The sequence below is a fragment of the Penicillium griseofulvum genome (assembly GCF_001561935.1).
Source record: "Penicillium griseofulvum strain PG3 chromosome Unknown contig_80, whole genome shotgun sequence".
NCBI classification, from domain to species: Eukaryota; Fungi; Ascomycota; class Eurotiomycetes; order Eurotiales; family Aspergillaceae; genus Penicillium; species Penicillium griseofulvum.
In genome coordinates, this window is record NW_024467471.1 from 2,227,103 (window position 1) to 2,250,537 (window position 23,435).

Genomic DNA, 23,435 nt, shown 5'->3' on the forward strand with positions numbered 1-23,435 from the left:
AGGAGACTAAGAAGAGCATGTGGAGTCTGAACTGGAGAGGAAGCTGTCAAACCCATTGAATTGCCGTCTGCAGTGGAGATGCCATGGCCCCGGGGAGCTTGGACCTTTACTCAGTACTACCCACAAGTTGTACATCATCTCGCACTTCCCACCGAGTCTATCGTGCGTCTATTCTACACTCTCATTGGTCACTTTTAGAATTATTCAGATCAAATATAGATTCTATAGATATCAATCAATTCCCATTGACATTTTATTCAGTGTACTTGTCAATATGGCTATATCTCCTAGTGACTCTACTATGAAGATGGATCCCAAACAAGTCCAGCAACCCGATTGGGATATTGAGCAACGGGAACCCGAGAAAAAGCGCTCAGGTGTGCTCAATGTAGTGATTTCCGGGTTGGCCTTGTTCAGTGATGGATACAACGCTCAAATCAGTATGTGTGATCTATATTTTTCTACCGTATACTAACCGCGTGATAGTTGGCTATATGGAGCCTTTATTCTCAGTACTGTGCGTATTCCGGTTGAATAATTTTCGCCAGGTATACTGACGAGCCCAGCTACATGGATGGAATGTCTTCAACTATAAAGTCGCGGCTGTCAAACTCATATCTCATCGGCGAGATATTTGGCATGCTATTCTTTGGGGTCCTAATTGACCGCATTGGTCGTCGGACTGGTATTGTCGCCGCAACGGCGTTTCTTATTATCGGAGTGGTGTTGGCAACGGCCTCTCATGGAAAATCGCAGCTAGGGTATGCTTCACTTGGAGCTTTTTGATTGAAACTCATTTCTGACAACACAATAAGAATGTTTTGGATGATGATCGTTGCAAGAGGCATTGCAGGATTTGGCGCTGGGGGGGAATATCCTGTCTGTGCCACCAGTGCCACCGAGGCAGCCGACGAGACAGTCCATCTCCGGAAGCGACGTGGTTTCTTGGTTGCACTAACCACCGATTTTGCTATAGATCTGGTCAGTACTAGCACGACGTCCCCGGGGCCACTCTATGAGGATCTCACTAAGTTCTAAATAGGGCTTTGTTGCAGCTGGTTTGGTTGCTCTTATTGTTCTTGCATGTTACAGCCAACAAAACTCTGAAGGGGTCTGGCGCATTACATTCGGTTTGGGTATTGTGGTAAGTATCGTGCCTTGTAAAGCTAAGAATTAACTATTCTGATAATTGAATCAGTTGCCACTATCCATCTGCTTCTTCCGCGTTCGGATGGTCAACTCTACCCAATACAGAAAGCATGCTATCAAGTCGCAGTATCCCTATGGTTTAGTGCTACGTCGCTACTGGAAACCAATGCTTGGAACATGTGAGTCATTCAGTTTGGTTAAATTGTGCAGTGACTTTGGCTAACGTTGATTTTTGTAGCTTTGGCTTGGTTCTGCTACGACTTCGTCACATATCCATTTGGCCTGTTCTCATCCACCATAATTGAGCAGCTGAGCCCACACAACTCCTCAGTTCAGAATATTGGATATGGGGTAGGTTTCCATCCTACCATTCCTTTTAGATGGTTAAACTCACAATAGAACTTCCAGACTGTTATCAATTGCTTTTATCTTCCAGGATGCTTGCTTGGTGGTATACTGATGGATCGAATTGGGCGTAAACAGACCATGACCCTAGGTTTCCTGATTTGGGCTATATGGGGGTTTATTCTGGGGGCTGCGCTTCACCCTATTCAAAGTGTCTTTCCACTTTTTGTCGTCATGTATGGCATTTTCCAAGCACTCGGAGAGATGGGGCCTGGGGTCTCAACATTCCTCTGTGCTTCGGAGTCATTCCCAACACCTCTCCGTGGCCATTTCCTCGGATTTGCAGCCGCTGTTGGCAAAGCTGGGGCATCGATTGGGACAGAAGTCTTCACCCCGATCCAGAACTCCTTCGATACCACCGCCAAAGGTCAGCAGGCTGTTTTCCTAATCGGTTCTGCCTTTACAGTGGTAGGTGGTTTGGTTGCCTGGTTCCTCATCCCAGATATGTCTCGAGAGCTAGAGACAGAGGATGCCAAGTTCAAAGCATACTTGGAAGAACAAGGTTATGATGTGAGTTTGTATGGTGAGGCACTGGTTGTCAACGCCCGCGGTTTGATTTAATCAGGCAGAACAAGCATAGAAAGTTCAGAAATTTGTGCTTTATTTGTTTCTTTCGAACAGGCTTTCGTCATTTTGGCCAGTGAAAACACTATAGAATAAGGGGTTGTCCCGCAACTATAAGAATTCAGCTGTCTTTCACAAATAAGCTCAAGAGGTCAGAACTAAAAATAACTAGCCGTACTTAAAATAATACATAAAGATTCACTATTCCTTCGATATACCATTCTTTTCAACGAGCTTAGAAACCGGAGCTCTTTCTTTTTGGTATGTTCCTACAGAGCGTGCTCCAAGACATGATAATTAAACTCGCAGAGTATATACGTCATGGGTATAACATTCATTTCCCAATGAACACATAGCCTAAATCATCTAATCTATATAGGATCGACAGGTCTACGTAATATCTCGATGGATCAAATCCGGGGTAAAACTTAGAATGAAATGTGGATGATGTCACAGACCAGACCTCTCAGATAGCACGGGGAATTGTTCAACTCCCTTTGATTCAATCCCTACTCTGATATTCAATTAGCTCATCTCATAATCCCTCTCTTAATCCAGAATTCATCTTCTCATTCAACTCAAAAGCCCGATCTCTCATCCTCCATACCCATCTGATCTGCAGCTCCCCTTCCGCCAACATGTCCACCCCTGTGCTCCGGCTAGGTATACTAGGCGCCACGAACGCCGTCCAAGCCACCTACCTCCCAGTCCTCTGTTCTCTAAAAGCCCACTACACCCTCACAGTCATCTACGACCCCAACGCAGAAATCGCAACTCAATGTCAAACCCGCTTCAACATAACCCACAGCACAACAGTCGCCGAAGATGTCCTACGCCATAAAGAAGTGGACGTCATCCTCAACCTCCTCCCAATGGAATACCACGAACAATACGCCGTGACAGCCCTCGAAGCCGGCAAAGATGTAATGATCGAAGTCCCACTCACAATGAGCGTCTCAAGCATGCGGCGCATCCACGAAGCAATCAGAAAAGGCAAAGCAACCCGATCCCTCAACAGCACCAACGAAACAAACGGCCCAAAGGTATTTGTCGGATGCGCGCGTCGCTACGCGCCCTGCTTCACAGAAGTCTTCAAGAAAGAATTAGCAACCCTAGGACGCGTGTACTACGCGCGATGTCGACACATCGCTGGCCCGATGACCACCGCCACGCCGTCAAAAGACATCACGCAAATGAAGCGCCACAACAACCCCGAGCAGTTCCGCGCGCTGCTAGAAGACGTCTTCTCTGAAGAAGACCTCACGCCGGACAGAATTGCTTTCTGTCGGTACCTCGGGATGTTGGGATGTCATGATCTATCGGTGATGCGTGAGTCGTTTGGGTTCCCGGATGCTGTTTCTAACGTTGCTATCACGGACCCGTTCTACTCTGCCATTTTCCACTATACGAATTCCGCCGAGAATGACGGTCACCCGTTTACGCTTCTGTATGAAGCTGGTGTTGATGCGTTGCCTCGCTGCGATGCACATTTGACTGTCTATGGGGCGCACAAGACTCTCACTGTGGAGCATGACTTCCCTCGTCCTGGTGAGAAGATCAGCACTGGTACCTATGTGCGGGTCATCGTTGAGGAAGCGGATGAGACGGCGGAAATGGATAAGGTCAATGGCAACCAGATCAATGAGACTGAGAATGCTGTTGCTCGTCCTCGTGTGAAGCGGACGGAGACTGTTAGTACCTGTGACGAGGCATATGAGCGTGAATTCATGGCTCTGCATTCTTATCTGGTTGGTGAGGGTTCGGCGGCGAAGACGACTGCTGAGGATGCTGTCATGGATCTACGGCTTCTGCTTATGATCTTTGAGCACTACAACCGCCAGTGTGGTACCATTCGGACTCCATTGGGTTGAGCGTTAATTTCGTAACAGGTGGTATAAAAGTGGCAGCGGGAAATGATATATTCATCTGGGGTTTCTCGATGGTTTGCTAGGGCAGTCTGAGCTGGTTCTCCAGGGCAGGGCGTTTTTCCATCCAGTGATCAGGATTATCGGAGTCTTCGGGATAAAAAGCAGCGAGTCGGAATTTATTTTACGGCGCCTCGGTTTTACGGCGCCCTGCAATGTTAAATGCGATATACATAGCTGTGTTCCATGTATCGTAGGTATGTAACATTCAGCTATAATCTTTATCTCAAATTACACTATCGCTTGCCCTTCTTCTTATTCTTCTTAGCATTAGAGCCACCGCCACCGCCAGACTTTTGTGACTGCTGAGCGGGAGACTCTTCCGCCTTCTCATTCACAGGACCACCCTGTGTGAGGGCCGCAGCACGCTGCTTGCCCTTCTTGCCCTTGGGTCTGTAAGAAGAGCGGTCGCGCACAGGCAGCCAGCGCTCCGGGTCTGGCTTCTTGGCAGGATCGAAGTCCTTGGGCAAACGGGACTTGCGGACGCGCTTGTTGGCGCGCTCGCCGGTGGCAGCTGAGGTGCGCTTGCGGGCACCGGCGAAGGCGGCTGCGGCTGCTGCAACTGAGGAGGCGGAGGGAGAGATGCCCGCAGACTCCAGAGCCGAGACGTCAATGTCGGCAATCAAGTCGCTGACTGCTGGCAGACGGTCTAGTTCGGGCTCAATCTGCGCGTAGTCCAGGGTTGCTTGTGAGGCGACGTATCCAGCGATGGCAACACGGTCGTTGGGATCTTGCTGGTGCAGAGTACGGAATAGATCACCCGCTGTGGTGAGGTCGGTGCGCTCTTCAGAGTGCAAGAGGGAAGCGGCTGTTGCGCGGAGGAGGGAAGAGGGGGGCTCGGGCTTCGTCCGCCAGTAGGAAGCGGCTTGTGCGAGCGTGGTACGGATCTGGACCGCCCGGCCTTCAAGCTGGTACAGGGAGACGAGGACACTGAGGAGGCCTGGGTTGAAGCGGACGGACTCGTTTGCTCCCTCCAAGCTTTGGAGGGTTCGCTCCATGGCCGTGATAGCAGAGGTGGTGTTACCGCTGCTGACATAGAGCTGTACCACTGTCAGAAGAAGGCCAATGTCTGTGGGTCGTCGCTCCAGCAATGGGGCGATCTTGTGAAGAGCTTTGGGGCCAGTTTCGCCTTTGGCGTGTGCTGCGGCGTTGTATACAGAGAGGAGGTTGGGGATGGCGTCGGTGGATGGACTCGGACATTTTGACTGTGCCTTGATTGTGGACCGGATTATGCCATCGTATTTTTGTACAAGGAGGTCTGCGGCGTGCGAGTTGCCGATCAGATCGCGATCCTGGAATTCAAATAACCGATCGTTATTGGTGGCATCTGGGGTGTCGTGGAGGGCCTTGTATAGGATGTAGGGATTTACGGCAGTGGGACGAGCGAGTACGATGTTGTTGCGGGCAATCTTTTTGGTTGATAACTCGGTGATGCTAGGAATATGTGTTAGTAAGAAGTTTTGACCTGGTATGATTCAACGTACTTTTCCACGGAAATATCTTTCAGGACGGCCTCGGCCTCTTCCAACTTTCCAAGCTGGATCAGGACATACAGTTGCTGGACTGCGATTGGCAGCAACTCTGCAGCCTTGTCTTCAGGTGAAAGGTCCTCCGATGTCCGGCAGATATCTATACAAAACGTCAGTCTAGGTCCGAGTTATAGGCAGAACGGCGGTATGCTGACTTTGAGCTCGGTTGAGTAAGACCTCACTCTGCTTAGATGCCCCCTTTGCAATATTCAAGCAAGCTGCGTTGTAGGTCGTTTCGAAAGATTCCAAATCCTCCCTCGACAATCGATCGTGGCGCACGAATTCTGTCTCTCCTTTCCATTGAAGCTGCGCATCGGTAGCCCACGAATTGATGTTCAGGTCGTTCACCTCATGGCCGAAAGATGTCGTATCTTTTGTAAGTTGTTCATAAAGCTCGGCTGCCCGTCGGAAATTCTCGGCACGATAGCGCTGTTATGACAAGACAATCAACATTAATCCTCAAGCAGTAGAAGGACAGGCGGGGGACCATACCACTTGTGCCTCAAGGTGACTAGCACCACGCCCAGAAGCTGTACGAGTCAAGGCTTCTGTAGCTTCTTCGAGCTTCCCGCACTTGTATGATGCATAGGCGTATTCCAAGCTTGCTCTCTGCTTCAGCGCATCGCCTCCGGCCTGGAATGTCTTGAGAGCTTCTTCGTAACGGTCAAGTTTCAATAGAGCAACAACTTTCATGTGTTGCGCTTGCAAATCGGATTTGGATTTGGTGAGGACTGCATTGCACGACTGGAGGACTTCCTCGTGGTCATCGATCGACGCCCGCTGCAATAGCGAGGCCAGCGATTGCGCAACCATGGCGGGGGTTGGTTGCTTGAGAATTCGGGGGATATTAGTGGGCGAAGAAGAGGGAAACTTTAATATCGGATAAGATATAAATTCGTAGGATTTAAACAAAGAACACAGTGGCCGATTTCCCCAGATCAACTGATATCAAACAATGTGCGGAACTGGTCTTTCCCCCATCGGGGGGTTTCTGCGCTCAATGCCGTGTCCCCCGCCGTAGATCACGTGGCATATTTTATCCTGCCAATCTGGCAGTTCACGAATATCTCGACATTATGGAGTTTTATACACTGTGCACTGAGGGAAAATTGCGTTTAAGCCAACCATCCTGTTGTAAACTCGACAGTCATATCCCAAATATGAATGAATTCCTAGTCCTTCAAATTTACCAAGGGCTAAGACCGGAAGGAAGGGAGTCCATTCATCGTCTTTGTTCAATCTTTACACTTCAAACATCAACAGCCTCAAGTACGGGTACCCTAATATATCTAATTCCTGCCCATCTTATCCAGGTGGCAGCTATCAACAACTTCAACCTCGGAATATCTCGAGGGCGATAATGGCAATTGCCTAGAAAGGAAACTCCTCTCTAGTATGCCGTGGGCATAGGTAAGTGGACTTATAGAATCAAATCATCCAATCCCATGCCACCTTTCACAATTGAAACCATGAAAGACCCCAACTATTTCCCCTCAATATATTCGAAAGGACGATCATTGTCGTCTCACTAAGAATCGAAATCTTAATATTGTGAAAACTACGAATATATTCGGTTGGACTAACCATTTTCCAAACATGTCAGCCCCCAATTTCCCCCATATTATATATTATGTAGTCCGGTCTGATAAAAATATCTTTTCCCTTAGTATTTTTACCTCGTTCTATTCTGTTTAATTTCTTTCAATGTTCTTACGAAGCAGATCTCCAATTTCGGTACCGTTAAACGTCTTTCGCCGTTCCACCCGAGGATGTTTTCTTGCTCTGTTCGCTATACTATCATTGTTCTTCCTCAACAATGTTTTAAATCACAGGCAAGACTATCTGCCCATCTCTTCTAGCTCAAGGCCTTACATAGAGCCCTCTTAGAGTTCTTGTTATCCGCCCAGGAGACATAGTCAGTAATATCTCGCGGGATTTGAAGCCAGAGGATGATCAAGCGCCACCTGCCCATGAGCCGATTGGGCTTGCAACATTACGTGATGTTCGGTATGTCCACTAGGTCTATCTCATATGCCCCCTTATATATATATCGTTTGTCGATATTCCTTCTGCATTTTGATTAACACGCAATATATAGCGAGGAGAAGTTCTATAGTGGCGGAACGTTGACAGTGAATGGAACCTCCGCAATCCCTGCCATTTATGACCCCTACCCGGAATATAATAGCCAACAGTGGCGCAATGAGTTTGTCGGGAGCTTTCAGGCGTGTGAGGGCCCGAGAGGAAAGACTCTGAGCCGCACAAGTGCCAAAGACATGATGTCTGTTTATCCGGGTATCCAAAAAGGTAATATATAGATCACCGGAATACTCAAAACATCTTTAACAAGTCAATAGATTTCCCTTCGCCCATGCTTGGCTCGTATTCGGCAACAGGTATAGACGGATATGTCTGCGCTGATCGCTTTTCTCGGTTGGGTGCCTATGGCTCCGCCTCTGGGGTCAATTGGAACGAAACAAACTGGGGGTCACTTCAGGCACAGTGCTTTGAGAGGAATGCCGGAAGATATCCTCAAACCCAGACCGATTCGCGCCCAGTCGACAGCACCCTACCACACCACCCTCCATTGTCTACACGCGCCTTTCGCAACCAAGCACCCCCCTCGAGCTTACAGCACAAAACAAGATCAGCTATTATCCTACGTGCGCGGAGTGACATGGAATGGACCGAGAACCTTAAACAGAATGTCCGGCTGCTTATCATGGAGCTGTCGTTACACTCCGGTGCCGAGTACGAGGTCTTCATCTTGTTGCATGTCAAGGACGAGAGAATCCCTATCTATACAAAGGATCCCCAAGTTATGAACAATATCAAGGCTCAACTTGTCCCAGCCGAATTCCACGACATGGTCGTTTTCTTCAATGACCATACGTTGGCATCATGGTATCGTAAGGTCGAGGAACATAGGTATAGTCCATTTTCAATTCCACAGTAAAACTTGGCAGGTCTCCTAACAACTCCAAAGCCCGGGTTTACAGGATTGGCAACCCCTTCAAGCTTTTTCTCGAGTATTCCAGGATTTTGATTATTACTGGCAAGTCGATATGAGTTCTAGATTCACTGGTCATACCTACCATTTTCTCGAAAAGTCCGCGGAGTTTGCAAAAAGACAGCCGCGGAAGTACCTTTGGGAGCGCAACGCCTACTTCTATATTCCAGGAACACATGGGACGTGGAAGAACTTCTTACGGAGGATTCAGTCCTCTATGAAAGGCCGAATGAGCGTTTGGGGACCTAAGAGTATCCCTCAGGTAAACCCAGTTGGCCCTAGTCCTCCTGTTGCTTCCCCAGATGACGACGATTATGAATGGGGTGTTGGTGAAGAGGCAGATCTAATCACCTTTTTACCGATATTCGATCCTACTAACACCGATTGGCTATTCGGAGATCATTTTTGGGGCATACCAAAAGGTCTTAATCCGCCGCGAGCAGCATCCGTTGTGGCCATGGCGCGCGTGTCAAAGAACTTATTCCATCAAATGCACGATTTGCAAGCCCAACAAGGAATTGGTATTTTCACTGAGATGACGGCGCCCACACTTGCTCTTTGGCATGGACTTAAAGCCGTCTACGTCCCACATCCTCTTTATGTTGACGGTAAATGGACACCGAAGGAGCTTGGGCGAATTATGAACCCAGGTGAACCTGATAAGATCAATGGCGGAGAGAATAGCTTCTGGAACTGGGACCACCGATGGGATCACATTCTCTATCGGATGACGTACATGTTTACAACACAAACTGCGGAAGACTTCTATCGGAGATGGCTGGGCTACCCAATGGATCCTAAACAATATACCGATGGCCTTCGTGTGAGTCTGGAATCGATGATTAAGTCTCGTTGCCATTCTAATCTCTTGTCCTACATTTAGCACCAAGATGAGCAAGGTCGAAGTTGGTTTGATAGCGGCGACTTGGTAAGTTCGCAAATTTCCCTATACGTGAGAAAATGAAGCATTTGAACTAATGTTCTGCTTTTTCCAGCGAGAGGACTTATACGGACCACTCTGCTTTCCATCTATGTTACTTCATACGATCAAAAACACAAACGAGAAGAAGGGACCAAACATGCCTGTTCCTCTTTGACCTTCTTGATGCATGCATTTGTTAATTTCGATGATATCCTTTTGCTGTACATTAAATATGGCGTGGCCGTTACATATATATGGAACACAATTCTGCTTTGCGAGAAAAAGGACCTAGGAACGACGGGATCAGAATGAAACCTCGGGACTGTCTGACCTAATCGTAAGCCTCGCAGCTGATTGAAGTGTAATGTCTCGACACTGGCCATCAGCCACAGGTCTTGAGGAGCATAGTGCGGAGGATGATAACAGTCGAAGAACAAGAAATATCCCCACTTTAAACATTGCGCAAGGCAGATCTAGGCTCTCTTCCGCAAGCAGTATACCGTACGTAGTACGGAGTAAGCCCCGGCATCGGCATTGACAGCCGTGCCAGCCTTATATCAGCTCAAACTCATATGATGTACACATTGTCAATATGCAAGATGTCGAGTAAAGGTGTTGAATATCAATCATCAAGGCAGTGGGGCTAAGCGATATGGAAAGTGAATCAAGCTACAGCCCCCAAAAACCAAGGAAGATGCCGGATATTACTCCGTAAGAGGGTCTATCTAGAGTGTTAATGAGCACACGATCAATTAAAGGACGCGCGGAAGTGGGGGCCGGATAAATCAGGAACGAGTGAAAAGACAGAGCCATTGGTTAGGAAGTCTTGGCACGGGCAGGGTTGTAATCTGTCACTTTGTAGTAGTACTTTGAACATCTGCTTTAGGAGTAATGAAATCATCATATTAGACGAAATTGTAGATTCTTCTGTAGTTCAGAGATCTAGTTGTAGATAAGTTTATACCTTTGTACCTGTACAGTGGAGACCAAATCCGAAACTTACATTGTATACGAGTTCACGTGACTTCCGCCTGGGACTTTAACGTCATTGATCGTCTCTCAAACCCCTTAGAGAATGGGCCTCGCCCATTTTTATCCCATGGAACCATGATCGTCCCTTGACCCTGTCTTCCCGTGCTTTTTTTTTCTTCTTCCTCTTTTCCCCCCCTCCAAACCACCTGGGCATCTTTATACTACACTTTCATCCGCCCGCGACCGTGGGTCCTTGATTGTGTTCTAGACCAAAATACTTGGATCCGCAATGCGGTAGAACTTCCCGACACAACCTCACACACAATATGATATTAAACGCGCGGGATGGGTCTGTCCCAGGGGTATCATGGGCATGGAAAAAGATGCTGCGGTTTGGAGTCGCATTCTTGTTTGTGATAGGATTTGCCGCTGTATTATGGCCTTCTGTCGAGCCAGTGAAACTCCCGCTGGAGACAGCTAGCAACGTCACTCTTGGCTCCGATGTCAAGTGCGATATTGATCACGACCAATTGGCAAACCTGAACATCCTCAAACTCGCCCAATATACTCGTCGAGAGATCGTACTCGAGATGACAGACGAACCAGTGCCCTACACACAATGGCTTGACGAACCGTTCTTGCAAGTGCCAAAGGGCACCGAGGGGGCAGCAGATGGGTGCTCAATTCCTGCCCCAGTGTCCTTGCGGGTCCCCCAACCGCCGAAATTGGCGGACGCGTCACACATCGATTTTGGAGTCGCGACCAGTGTCGAGAGATTGAATGAGTCCCTTGATGCATTCGCTCACTGGGCTGGATACTCGCGCACGCGCATTTTCGCATTGATCGAACTGGATAAGACGGGGACTGGGATCCAGGAGGTCAAGGCCAAGGCGGACAGTCTAGGGATCAACCTCCACATCACAGAGTCGGACGATAATTATCTCAACCGATACTTCGCCCTTATCCCTCATCTAGAGGAAAACGCCCGAGAAACCACTCAATGGGGCTGCATCATCGACGACGACACATTCTTCATGTCGATGCCCAGACTGGTGGATGCGCTCGCTAAATATGACCACACCACCTCCATGTATATTGGCGGGTTGTCAGAATCTGTCCCGCAGATTGCGGCATTTGGAATGATTGGATTTGGAGGCGCGGGCGTCTTCTTATCGAAACCCCTCTTGACAGAACTGACCAACGTATACGACGAGTGCTCTGCGATGGATTTCACAGGCGACCGCCGCATCGCCATCTGCGTCTACCGCTACACCAACACCCGACTAACCGTGGACCACCGTCTACGGCAGTTAGACCTGATGCGCGACGCCTCTGGATTCTTCGAGTCCGGTCGCGAGCCCTCGCTCACAGTGCACCACTGGAAGTCTTGGTTCTCCGCCGACATGCCGAAGATGGCGGTGATCGCTGAGCTATGCGGCGACAGCTGCCTCCTCCGCAAATGGCACTTTGGCGACGGCTGGATCTTGACGAACGGGTTCTCGGTCATCAAGTATCACGCCGACCCAGGCAAGGACGACGTCTCCATGGAACTAACCTGGGAGCCGCACAATGGTGCCAATGAGGAATCATACCTACACGAATTGGGTCCCCTCCGCCGCAAGGATGACGGCAAGAGGAGCTTCCAGTTGGTGGATGCTGTCCACCAGCCGAACGACCGTGTCACGCAGTGGTATGTCATGCGTGATGAGAAGTACGGTGATCAAGTCTTGGAGCTGTCATGGCGCATAAGGTAAATAATTTCTGGTCTTGCCTTGTACATGGATACGTGTACAGGCTCCTTTATATGGTCTCCGGGTCCCGGCGATCTGTAGGATCAATAAGCTCACGTTCAGGCGTGGGTAAAGGAATGCCACTACATGGAGTTTTGCTTCGTTGTTTATAGATGATAGATATACCTTCCGTTTCTAATGAGTCGAATAATGTGATATGGAAGTTTTGGATGATTTCTTGTACAAAATTGTAGTTTGGAAGATATAGTTCCGATGAACGATCTAGTGTTTGGTCTTGACTAGTTTGTTCTAACACAAACAGTTTTGGTTCGGGTATTTCGATAGCTTCATCATTCGCACTTGCATCTGCTCGAGCATTCCCAATATTGGACTAGGAACAGATATCCGCAAGCACTTTAAACCTCAATGAATATGCTAGGCAAAGAGTAAGGGAGAATGGGGAACGGGTGGGTATGACCCGCCCTGTCTACCATGGCAAGCAAGGCCAAAGCTCAATAAACATTATGTACCCATGGAACCGCCCTTGCAGTGTCAAACATGTGGTTTTGCAGTTCTATATAAATATCTTTCCTATTCCATGAAGCTATTTAAAATATATATCTACACCCAGCTCTATACTCTTGAACTTGTTGTCTTAATTGAATAATATTGTGAGAAGTTTTAGAATAAACAAACACCCAAGGTGTCATACATATATTATATATCCCAGCCGAGAGCTACAAAACCAAGAAAGAAACAATACTCTCGCAAATGCACACTCCACCCCCCAAACACACGGGGTACTATCTGACAATCTATCGGAGACAATAACGGCTGGTAGTAACATCCAAGTCCCGAGTACGGAGTACGCTATAGGGATATACCGTTGACCTAGAGAAGATCCCATGGAACCCCTGAAGATCGATCGGCGTTGAATGTCGATCGAGATACAATATAGTTGTGAGACCAGGTGGAGTAAGCCGCACTCTCCGTAAGCAATATGTAAGTAGTTAGGATTGTAAGGTTAGGGCTAATGACTAATGCGGAGCAAGCTGATATTTGAGGAGATGGGGACTGCATACGGAGTATTGATAGTAACCGCTAGCCTGGATCGGTTCCACAAAACAGAGCCAGCTACAACATACACAATTTTGGGTACGGAGTAGTCAAGACTAGAATAAGTTGGGGATTCAAAGACGTACTGTTTCAGTCTACATCGCCTATATTACGGGATGGGGACCGGGATGTGTATACAACACATATCTAAGGATAGGTGGTTCATTTCCCTAACGACCTTCCCCTTCAGACCATAAATGATATAATCTACAAATATCTCATACCGAGTCTGGACGGAGCAACATAGTCTGCATTAGTTACGGGTTTGGTACGGAGTAGGTTTTCTGCAGTCTCAGAAGGGCTGAGACGAGCTAGTGTTGACTTATCTGGACTATTTACTTGGTGTGATGACTTAGGCACATCAGTGGGCCAGTGCTCAATTTCCCCAGGAGAAATGTGACATCAGAGTGGAATCTGCGAAAGCGACAGGAAAAAAAATGGGCCATTTGGTCATAGCGTCGGCTGTTCCTGGATTTTGTGGATATTTGTTTTATTTTCTTTATTTTCTTTCTATATCTGTACAACAAAATAACAAAATAAGGGCGTCTGTGCCGGAGTGTTCCGTAGAGTCCTGGGGGAAACGCAATTTGTCAGAAACAAAACCTCCTAAAACACACCAAACCTGACCTGTACAGGGACATGCTCCATCCCAGGGGCCAGGCTGAAGGATATGTTCTACTAATAGAAATATGGAGACTAGCGTGGACATGATACACCAAGACACGTCTCAGCCACAACCATGTGGGAATCGCCCCGTGTCGAGCCATCCAATGCGCGGCGGCCTGACCCGCGTTAGTTCGATTTCCTTTTTTTACTGGCCATTAGAAGGAAATGGCAAACTACAAAAAATAAATTATGCTATTCCGTCGAACTCCGTTGAATTATTAAATCCTTGTGCCTTCGGCTTATACGGATCTGCGGAAGGTAGAGAGGAGATAATCTCCGTGACTCCCCGCAGGACCCGGGGTCATCAAACCTGGGAAATGCAGTATGCATGTGTGTCGTCACTTTCGTCACAATCGCCAGGGGTGCGAGCTTAGTGAGGGGCTGAGAACGGTAGGTGTGTGTGCCAGAGAGCATGAGAGGGTAGAAGCACCCCAATGAAGACGAACCCCGAAAAGGCGCCTGGGATGTGACTGGACCAGTCATCCTGGTGCCCAACCCCCCCTTTTTTTTTCAAGTTTTATTTTATTTTATGTTTTGGCATGTAATAGATACAGGTTTGGGCTTGGTTTTTCTTTCCCCTACATTAATCGAAGTGAAAGATATAGTGGAAAGGGTGAGGATCTCCTGGTAAGGCTCCGAACCGTGCGCAGGATGGGGGGGCCGCGCATGTCTTTTTTTTTTCCTTCCATCGATGTTCTAAGATCCTTCTGGTGGCCTTCTGGAAGGTCAGGAGAAGGCTTGGCGAAGTCCACGGGTCATCCGTGCCGTCTTTGTGGCAGTGGAGTGTGGGTTCCCAGAGGCTGAAGCAAGCCAGCCGGTGCCTTCTAGCGCCCCCGGAAAGGAAAAGGGGCGAACGAGATGGGTTTAATTACCGATTCACATGGACTCCATTATAACATTCTCCATTATATTGTCTAAGTAAGAAAAGAATAGAAGAGAGGAGAAGAGAAGAGGGGAAAGAGTGGTTTTCGTCCTACCAATAGTGTAACGTGCATATGTTGCGTGAGATAGAAAGGTTACCATACGGAAACCTTCTAGAAGGCCTCAATTTTACGATGTAATCGGCTAACAATAGTCGGGATAGACTATCGAGGTAATCTTATAAGTATATCACTCAATGTGTCGCACCATGCGAAACCTGCATGTCATTCGTTGATCGAAGTCTCCCGTTTCTTTTTTCTTTTTTCTTTTTTTCTTTTCGCTTTTCTTTTTAGCTTCAGGGGTCATAGTTCGGGCCCCTTTCATACTGTGGGAATTTATCCTTTCCTATTAGTCCGATCCCTATAAACGTCAGTAAAATTTCAGGAGATTATAAAGGAAACTCCCTTCGGATCGGCTTCTCGTATCCATTTTCGGGGGCTTGTGGATCCTTCTACGGCCAGGTTTCCTTCTAGCGGGCTTCGCTGGGTCTAGGAGAACTATTCTTAAAAAAAAGTTCATATTTGGATGTTTATATTGGAATTATATTGTACCTTTCAATATAACAATATAGAGAAAAATAATAGATTTAATAGATTTAAAAAGATATTATATACATTATAATACTTCAAGAAAAAAAAAAAAGAAAAGTAAAGTAAATAAAAAAAATGATGTACAGAGAGATGCAGACAGTGGCACCTACCACACCTAAATCACCTATAATAACATAATTCCTATTTCTTCCCCCCTTTCCTTTACCTTTTTTTAACCCTTCGCGTTTCCTCTTTCTTTGTTCCCTCGACTTATTTTCTTTACTATCTTACTCCTTCCTTGAAAAGGTATGTTATTTTGATTTGCGCATCTCGCTTATTTCGCGTTGGCTGCCCAACCCTCTAGAGCTTGGGTTTCATGACGGACAATTTCCCCATGCTGGTCGCGCTGTCTTTGATAAATCTCAGTTTGTGACTGGTCCATCTCACTGCGAGAGGCGAAAAGATCAGCTTACGGCAAAGCACTCATGGAAAATCGGAATTGCGATCTGGATATTCATTTCATACTGACTGTTTTTGATAGGAAAACCTAATAGACACTATTTTCCACGCGTTCCGCCTTCAGCCGACCACAACAGCGAGCTCTCTGGCAGAACGATATTCTTACGCAACCTTGCATTCCACTGCAGAAAAGTGGAGAATTTACCCCGTTCCATTCTTCGCCGACCAACGTGTGAGTTTCTTTCCTACAGATTCGACATTGTATCCTGACTTGAACAGTGTTATTACCCGTTCCCTCCGTTTAGTCCTTTTCACGCGGACTTCGAACCCCCCCCCAATAGCTATCGGATATCGTGGAAATACCGCAAGGTCTGCTGAAGGACGTCTTCGCAGTCCTTGACTGTCCCTTGGCTACTTGCTGAGTCGGGTCATGGACTTCACAACCATCCTGAACAGGAAAAATTCCGCAGCTGCTGCCGCCGCCGCCGCCGAAGCGCAGCTACAACACCAGTACTTTCAACAGAGCGCACAGTTACACGGAGCTTCGCCCACCATGAAGAGCGAATCAGGTGGCTCGGACAACCCTGTCAACGCATACCCTCCTCATGGTCCCCCGCCTATGCAAATGGATGGCGGGCTTGCCGATTCCTTTTATTATGCACAACCCACCGGTTCCACCCCTCGAAATATGGCATATGCCCCTGCGGGATACGCTGGTGATCCTCAGATGCAGCAAGAGTCTGCCCCAAAGGGAAGGGCAGGAATTGAACCACCACCAAAGACTTTCCATTGCTCAACCTGCAACAAAGGCTTCGCGCGGCGCAGCGACCTTGCTCGGCATGGTATGTATCCTCTAGAATTTCTGGAAATGTCGTTACTGACAATTTATTAGAGCGTATTCATACCGGAGTCCGACCTCACGCTTGCGAGTGGCCAGGGTGTGGAAAGCAGTTCATTCAACGCTCGGCTTTGACAGTACACTCCCGTGTACACACTGGAGAGAAGCCTCATATGTGTGAAAGATGTGGCAAAGTGTGTATCTTGCCTCTTTTCCGTTCTGGCTAGATCTAACATTTATTCAGCCCTTTAGCGACTCATCTTCACTGGCCAGACACCGCCGCATTCACTCCGGAAAGCGACCCTACAAATGTCCGTACGCCAACTGTCAGAAGACCTTCACGCGCCGTACGACGTTGACACGGCACCAAAATCATCACACTGGGACTATCGAAGAAGCCGCGGCCGAAACAGAGGCCCAGTTGCGGCAAAATAAGGATCGTGGACGTCCTGGTGAAGGAATGTTTTCCGAGCACGCTTCCGTCCATTCTACACCTTCACCCGCGCAACACCCATCTATGTCGCCTGGCGGTGAGCTCCCGCCGCTGAACATGCACCGCTCTACTGGCGACTACTACATGGGCAGCGGTCCGATCCCGCCTCATGTGCGTGGGGATTTCCCCCAAGGCAGCCCCCGGGCCTCCCCGACTACGACCTCTCCTTCGCTGTCTAGCTATAGCAGTGCGCCGCACGGTCGACCCATGACCTCGCATCCCTACGCTCCACCCCAACCTCTTGAGCCTCCGGCCAACAGTGATCACCGTCCCAACAGCGTGAACGGTAGTCCACACATGACCAGCCTTGGATGGGCTTCGCCGTCTCACGGTAGCATGCCATCGCCCGGATCTGCCAACGACTTCAGTTATCCTGAGCCTACTGGCCCTGCGTACCCATCGATGCCACCGCAGATGTACTTCCCCAACTCTACCATTCGTCGGCCTACCAGCACCGAGCCGGAGAATTACGAAATGAAGCCCCGAGGTGACCATTCATGGTCCACTTCTGTATGATGCGATTCATAATACAGTCTCGCAGCTTGAATTTTTTTTTTTTCCATTGTTTCCTTTGTTTAATAACTTTGCATAAGCCCCTTGATTCCCACGAGAGAATACATCTATGCCTCTCGATTGATTTCATCTTTCCTTTGTTCATGCATTTTCTTATTTGTACTTATATTGATGGGAAACCAGCGCACTGGAAGGAGTCGGACGGTCTGATCGTGTTTCTAAATCTGCGATTTATTGTTTTGTGTCATCTCTCGCCCTTGCTTTTCTTTTGTTAAATGCTTGCGGATGACATTACCGAGACACGATCAGATGAACTGCATCCATGGGATTAGAGGGTTGGACTAGGGTATGGATGGGTTCGGGAAAGGGTCTGGGATTTGTTTTACGGTGACTCCTGATGCTGGTGTCTGGGATTTAGTTTAGTTATGCTTTTTTTTTATTTTCTCACTGTCTCATACATCTAATTATTGTATTGCTTTTTGGTTTCTACTTGTTTATGGTGTTGGCTTTTTCTCGACGAATACCATCTTTCAAATGTTCAGCGTGTATTGTATAATAGAACGATGATAGGTAATAGACAGTCAGTGAACTCTTCCGTCTTAGATCGCATGAGCGTGTCTCCGAACTTGCAGCCTCCATGGCTGTAGGGTTAAGATGTTTCTAATGCACCTACGTGACAACGAGGAGGAACTCCAATCAGATCATAGTGAAGCTTCCTCGCCTTGCAGAGCGTATGTCTAGATCAAAGACCGACCCCGTATCTCTGAGAAATCAAATATATTTGGCCCAAGTCAATATTGGGGATAATATGTAAGAACAAATGCCGATGTGTCTATTTGCATGTTTTAGATACATCCGGTAAGCTACCTACCTGGCCTTCATGTAAGCGATGATGTAGACCTACCGCTAGATCGAGAACTTACTAGTTATTACGGGGGCCGATATATTAATCTCACTGTAGCGCTTGGTCCACGTGTTTTTATTGGCTTCAGAGCTGTAAGCTGCATCGCAACAGCATTGGTCTAGGAGGCTGTGATCTAGGAGGCTGTGCCCCTCACCTACTCGGTCGTCAAATGTATCGTCGCTCTTTCACTCACATTGTGTACAAATAAATCACCATGACTTCAATTTCATTTGACTCGACAAGACCTCACGCGTCAGACAGGTCCTTCAGTGACGAGGAAGATTCTCCTGGAGACCGAGTTGGTATGCCGTCAGAATCGGAGATAGACCCTGTCGACACAGACTATGATAAATCGCCGCATTCGCCAAGTTCAGAAGGGGTACCGCCTATTGATTCCGGCTCAAAACGGAGGAGAAAATCCGTTCCAAGACAGAACAAAGAGCCTCGCCTGGCATTCGTCGAGGATTTCGATGAAGATGCAGACCATGAAGACGGCGAGGATGAAGTCGAATCGTTCGACGGACACTATTCGCCCTCTGAAAATACTGATACAGAGTACAGCTCCTCGGAATCTCCTGACAGAGATTCAAGACGTATGACAAATAACCATCCAAGGGCATGGCGACCCACGCCCACGAATTATTCGCCTAGTTACAGTCCAGAGATGAGTCGTTCTGGTTGGCCTTCACCAGGGCGCCAACATCGCGTGCGTTCGCGATCAAAGCATGTGAAAAATGATTATGTTCGCCCGGTGTATGTGGAAGACGCCTCCAGCAACTTGTCTGTAACGGTAACTCTTCGGTCTATCAATGGAGAACGGTGGACAAACATGGCCCATCCCATGGCCCAGCCGTGGATGCAAGCTAAAAGCGAGCTGGCTCATGGTTCCAAAACGGAGTATTTCGCGATCCGTGCAGCGGATCATTATGCCGACGATGTTGGCGATAGCATGATCACGTTGGTTTGTTATGACGAAGATACACCGAAGCAGAATGAACTTGTCCAGATGCGGTGGCTGTAAGTGCAATTTGAGGGACCTGTCTTATGATGTTTTGTGCTGAGTTGAAGTTCATCAGGCACTTGCAGCAAGCAGACTCAGATTTACAGATGTTTGAAGTTGGTAGTCTCGGAGCATTTATAAATTATATTGGTGTGAACTGATGACTGGTTGCTACAGGACCTTATCCTTCACTGCCCACATGTGGACACTGGCTTGAAATCAGTTGCGCTTGCACTGCTCCGCGATCGTGGGCGTCCTTCTGGTCTTTCCTCGTTGCAGTGGAGGCCTCGGGAGAATATCAGTCGTTATGACTACAGAGACAACCTTGGAGTTTGGAATGAACAGTCTGTCACATTTATGAAAGTACCGTTCTTCACAATGAAGAAGAAGTTCAAACCTGTTCCTGGTCAGACAACATCTAGCTCTGCCGTACCGCTCCGGTACCACACGTATATGGACAATGGGCTTGTTGATTGTGATTTTTGGACAACTAGTACACGATCTCCTGTCATTGGTGCTGATTCCGGAGACGAACTTTATGTGACATATTTGTCGTGCTTGCTACTCGGATCGGGTTTGTTTATTTTTCAATACATCTAATGAGGAAGGTTACTGACAATTAACCGAATAGGCACAATCATAACCTGTGGGGACATCTCTGCCTCAGATGTACTCGCATCTAGTATAACCATTGATAAAATGTCGAAGACGGCCAAACAACCCTGCGCCATTAGAATTGTTGACCCCGAGTCTAGGCATTTCTACCTCGTCATCGAGCTACCGCTGCCATACTTTGTGGGTATTCTTCCTTATTTTCATCGTTACACGGCTCACTAGCATGACCAGTGGTTGGATGCTAATTTTATCATAGGAATTCATGAAACACGCTTCAAACGTAGTCAGACTACCAAACGAGGAACTATCCCACGCCAACCTTAAGCTCCTCACAGAAGACCATGATTTACTCACACCTGAGCGATGGGTGGATCTAATGGAGCGCGAAGACCTTAACAACCTCCAACTACAATTGATTAGAGATGATGAACACTCAGTTGAGTCTGATGACTCTGGCGCTGAGCCCATATCAGTGAGAATACACCGGAGCAATCAGAAAGTATATAAACGTGGAAGCAATACCACAGGAAAGGTGGTGAATGATGTGCAGAACATAATTCCATCTAAGCATTACATTATCGATTCATCTTCTGAAACTGAAGATTTCGACGGCGAAGGGGCAGATCAAGTGCAACAGACCACGACAGAAAAGCTCACTGCAAAAAGCAGTTCAGTTAGTTCGGGAACAGGAGACGATGCAAAGCATGAGGCGTCCAGCTTTCCAAAAGCCGAGAGCCAACGGGACCGAGCCGTTCATTTCGCCAACGACACCCATGTTTGCAGAAGCATGGATACCACCCCCGTCGAGAACGCAGGTTCCCTCAGCCCTCCACCGACTGCCAGGGCGCCGTTAATCACTCATCCATTCTTCACATGGAATGCGGTTTCATACAGCACTAGTCGTACAAGTGATGGCCAATCGCATGTCAAGGTGTATAATCTCTTGAATCAGGTCGACAAATCCATGGCAAGGAAGCGACAGAGAACTGAAAGATACCTCTATCGGCGCGGGTTTGAATGCACAATGCAAGAGCTCGAGCGTCGGCATCCTTATCTGACAAGTACCCTATCAAACAGCGTATCAGATCAGATATTCGAGGCGAAAAGAGACGTACTTGATGAGACTACGAGGCGCGCTGATGGGTTTAAGGGCGAAGGATTCCATCCCGTACTCGAGGAAGACCGCAATATCGACGCCATACATCATCCGTCCAAATGGGAAGACGTGGTGAAGAATGATCTTCGTCCGCTTTTCACCTTGTCCAAAGGTGTTGCCCAAACCTTTGTTCCAGCTGAAATGGAAGTCGTACAAAGGTGTTGGAAGAAGCTTTGGGGCTCTCTAGATCGAATATTGAGGGTAGGCAATTTCATCTTTATCTGAAGGCACGATATACGCAACTACTAACATGAGAGATACAGTGCATCGAGCTTCATTACAAGTTGTCGAATGAATCTACAAAATATGTCGTCAACAGCAGAATGCTAAACAACTTTTCTGTGTTGGGGAATACCGAGGAGGCAGTACTGAACTGCACCGATTGCAAAGAAGGCACTTTCTACAATGACCTTCAAACGACGCTAGATCACCTACATGAGAAACACAGTCAGTGCCAGAGCTGCAATAAACCGAAACGCCTGTTTGATGACCCATGTACTGTTTGGGTGAAAGCGACGATGATCGGAAGAAAGAGGAAGGTTCTCAACTCGCTGTTCAGTAAGTTGGTCAGGGTGCGTGAGTTTGTTCAATATCTTGAAATCCTTCAGCAATACGCTATGGATCTTCAGCTCTCTGTTCAATATGCTGGAAGTGATGGAATTAGTCAGGACGTTACAAGCAGACTGCCTTTCCTACCCAGTACTCTGGTCCGGGGATTTGAGGAATTCCTTCTCTCCACCATCTCATTGGCGCACTACCTTTCTAGATCAGGCTTTATCGGTCGTCCTTCTGCCTCAGAACGTCCATCAAAGATTCCCTTGAACTTGCGACGCCATGAACGTTCGCGCGAACCCTCACTGTACCAAAAGCCTGATTCCAGCGTCCACGCAGGGTCTCGAAATTCACATACCCACGCTAGTTCCCACGGTGTGTCCGGTCCTTCTGCCTCTAACACACGTGATGCGATTGTTACTCAATCCAGCAGCATGGGTAAAGCAACCTTTTGTATGAAGCAAGCGAGGCGGGACCTAGTCCTTCTCAGTACAACTACTAGCCGAGCTGGCGGCGTCAATTCAACATCCATCAGCCCTGAATTTCTTCTGGCTGTCATGATTTCCAATATTAATTCCCACATCAACGGGAAAAAGACGGACCTCATTCAGATGTACAGCCGCCGGATGATGAGGATTGCGAACCAAACAGCCCAAAAACCGCAGCGGCGCCTATTTCTGGAGCTATATGGCCTAGAAGATGACATGTACGCTATTAGGGGGGTTATCTTTCAACAGTGGGCAGCGATCTCCAACTACGACCGTTTGTTGGATCCGAATTCGTACAGGGTCACAACTAAGGCACGTCGGACACTGTATGAAGTTGAGCATGACTTCATCGAAAAGGAACAAATTCGACTGGAGGACCGGACTCTGGATGTTAACGGTTTTCTAAATGGTGCTGCGTACTATCGTAATCGTATCAGGCAGCATATTGAGATACTAGAGGAAGGCCACGGAAAGGCCATTCGGGTCTTTACATTCGTTACCGTGTTCTTTCTACCGCTGTGAGCTTCATCACTCTCCTTTCCCTGGTTATTATGGAGTTATCCATAAGCCTAATAATATTTACTTACTAATGTCACATTTGCAGGTCTTTCTGCTCCAGTTTCATGGGGATGAACACGACGGATATTCGAGAGACCAAATTCGACCAAACCATCTTTTGGGAAGTTGCCATTCCATCAACAATTGTGATCTTGGCCCTGGCATTTTTGTACGGATACAAGTGGGATTATATCTATGAGTGGTTCATCGACTGGCAGGAAGAGAGAATGGCTAAGAAACAAACAAGAAAACTGGCAGAGAGATACGGCGAGAGGGACGAACAGCCGAGGTGGCGTGTGCTAGGCGAGAAGCTGAAAATGGGAGAGCGTGGAAGTATACAGCCGGAGAAGGATTGGCGGTATTTTAGTGGTGTAGCTGTTTAGATAGATGCCACAGAGCATGATGGATGCCCTTCGTGAA

General features: G+C 47.8%; 7 protein-coding genes across 7 annotated transcripts; 6 read left to right on the forward strand and 1 right to left on the reverse strand.

Moving 5' to 3' along the window:
• Positions 1–274: 274 nt before the first annotated feature.
• PGRI_018410 (Major facilitator superfamily domain, general substrate transporter) lies at positions 275–2,115 on the forward strand (the record flags this gene model as incomplete). Its single annotated transcript, XM_040789554.1, has 8 exons — positions 275–440; positions 487–517; positions 567–761; positions 816–981; positions 1,043–1,144; positions 1,199–1,328; positions 1,388–1,500; positions 1,549–2,115. The coding sequence occupies 8 exons, from the start codon at positions 275–277 to the stop codon at positions 2,113–2,115; spliced, it is 1,470 nt and encodes a 489-aa protein (XP_040646507.1).
• Positions 2,116–2,756: 641 nt separating this feature from the next.
• On the forward strand, positions 2,757–3,989 carry PGRI_018420 (Gfo/Idh/MocA family protein; the record flags this gene model as incomplete). Its single annotated transcript, XM_040789555.1, has 1 exon — positions 2,757–3,989. The coding sequence occupies one exon, from the start codon at positions 2,757–2,759 to the stop codon at positions 3,987–3,989; it is 1,233 nt and encodes a 410-aa protein (XP_040646508.1).
• Positions 3,990–4,279: 290 nt separating this feature from the next.
• PGRI_018430 (signal recognition particle subunit SRP72) lies at positions 4,280–6,385 on the reverse strand (the record flags this gene model as incomplete). The annotated part of the gene is made up of 4 exons (XM_040789556.1): positions 4,280–5,477; positions 5,528–5,672; positions 5,755–6,001; positions 6,065–6,385. The coding sequence occupies 4 exons, from the start codon at positions 6,383–6,385 to the stop codon at positions 4,280–4,282; spliced, it is 1,911 nt and encodes a 636-aa protein (XP_040646509.1).
• Positions 6,386–7,848: 1,463 nt separating this feature from the next.
• On the forward strand, positions 7,849–9,679 carry PGRI_018440 (DUF3405 domain-containing protein; the record flags this gene model as incomplete). The annotated part of the gene is made up of 5 exons (XM_040789557.1): positions 7,849–7,879; positions 7,930–8,500; positions 8,559–9,405; positions 9,466–9,510; positions 9,578–9,679. The coding sequence occupies 5 exons, from the start codon at positions 7,849–7,851 to the stop codon at positions 9,677–9,679; spliced, it is 1,596 nt and encodes a 531-aa protein (XP_040646510.1).
• Positions 9,680–10,802: 1,123 nt separating this feature from the next.
• Positions 10,803–12,230, forward strand: PGRI_018450 (glycosyltransferase family 31 protein; the record flags this gene model as incomplete). Its single annotated transcript, XM_040789558.1, has 1 exon — positions 10,803–12,230. The coding sequence occupies one exon, from the start codon at positions 10,803–10,805 to the stop codon at positions 12,228–12,230; it is 1,428 nt and encodes a 475-aa protein (XP_040646511.1).
• Positions 12,231–16,328: 4,098 nt separating this feature from the next.
• PGRI_018460 (putative C2H2 finger domain protein) lies at positions 16,329–17,745 on the forward strand (the record flags this gene model as incomplete). Its single annotated transcript, XM_040789559.1, has 3 exons — positions 16,329–16,740; positions 16,791–16,930; positions 16,981–17,745. The coding sequence occupies 3 exons, from the start codon at positions 16,329–16,331 to the stop codon at positions 17,743–17,745; spliced, it is 1,317 nt and encodes a 438-aa protein (XP_040646512.1).
• A 1,115-nt stretch (positions 17,746–18,860) lies between these two features.
• On the forward strand, positions 18,861–23,398 carry PGRI_018470 (Mg2+ transporter protein, CorA-like/Zinc transport protein ZntB; the record flags this gene model as incomplete). Its single annotated transcript, XM_040789560.1, has 7 exons — positions 18,861–19,663; positions 19,723–19,762; positions 19,824–20,220; positions 20,278–20,441; positions 20,518–21,618; positions 21,681–22,975; positions 23,062–23,398. 7 exons carry the CDS (start codon positions 18,861–18,863, stop codon positions 23,396–23,398), a joined length of 4,137 nt encoding a protein of 1,378 aa, XP_040646513.1.
• Between the last annotated feature and the right edge of the window lie 37 nt (positions 23,399–23,435).